The 755-nt window shown below is 43.0% G+C and overlaps 1 protein-coding gene across 1 annotated transcript; it reads right to left on the bottom strand.

Annotated features, from left to right (window-relative positions):
* Positions 1 to 111: 111 nt before the first annotated feature.
* On the bottom strand, positions 112 to 750 carry LOC115284973 (olfactory receptor 10AG1-like; the record flags this gene model as incomplete). The annotated part of the gene is made up of 1 exon (XM_029931404.1): positions 112 to 750. A coding segment is annotated over one exon (639 nt), but the record flags the coding sequence as incomplete, so codon positions are not given.
* Positions 751 to 755: the final 5 nt, after the last annotated feature.

Genomic DNA, 755 nt, shown 5'->3' on the forward strand with positions numbered 1-755 from the left:
GAAGTACATCATAAACTGGAGGTGGTTAATTCCTTACAAGGAATGTAGACATTTGAAATGTTTCCTTGATGTGTGTGTGGCAAGTAGCTAAAACCTAGACAATCAGACTCATCATGCAATTTTTCTAAGTAATAGTTTTCTCAGTGCTGTGATCACATCCTTGTTCCTAAGACTGTAAATCAGGGGATTAAACATTGGAGTCATTATGGTGTAGAAAAGAGAGAGCAGTTTGTCAGTTCCTGCAGAATGATTGGATTTGGGCCTTAAGTAGGTAATGGAAATGGATCCAAAGAATAAAAATACAACCAGCAGGTGGGAAGAGCAGGTGGAGAAAGCTTTGGCCCTTCCCCTGACTGTTGGCAACCTCAGAATGGTGGAAATGATTTTGCTGTAAGAGACAAGTATCAACATAAAAGGAAATGTGGAAAACAATAGAGCTACCACATAGACTGACATTTCATGTACAACGACGTCCCCACAGGCTAGCTTGAGGATGGGGGATATGTCGCAGAAGAAGTGGTTAATTTGGTTAGAATTACAGAAATGCAGAGAGAAAATTTGACTTGTTAGTCCTATCTGGACTGGGGCACCACCAATCCAGGAGCCAACAGCCATTTGGATACACTTCTTCTGGTTCATGACTAGAGGGTAGTGCAGAGGGTTACAAATGGCCACGTAGCGGTCATAGGCCATCACTGCCAGGAGGAAACATTCACTGGCTCCCAGCATAAGAAAGAAGCACATCTGGGAGGCAC

This window comes from Suricata suricatta, unplaced genomic scaffold (genome assembly GCF_006229205.1).
Source record: "Suricata suricatta isolate VVHF042 unplaced genomic scaffold, meerkat_22Aug2017_6uvM2_HiC HiC_scaffold_29765, whole genome shotgun sequence".
Classification (NCBI taxonomy): domain Eukaryota; kingdom Metazoa; phylum Chordata; class Mammalia; order Carnivora; family Herpestidae; genus Suricata; species Suricata suricatta.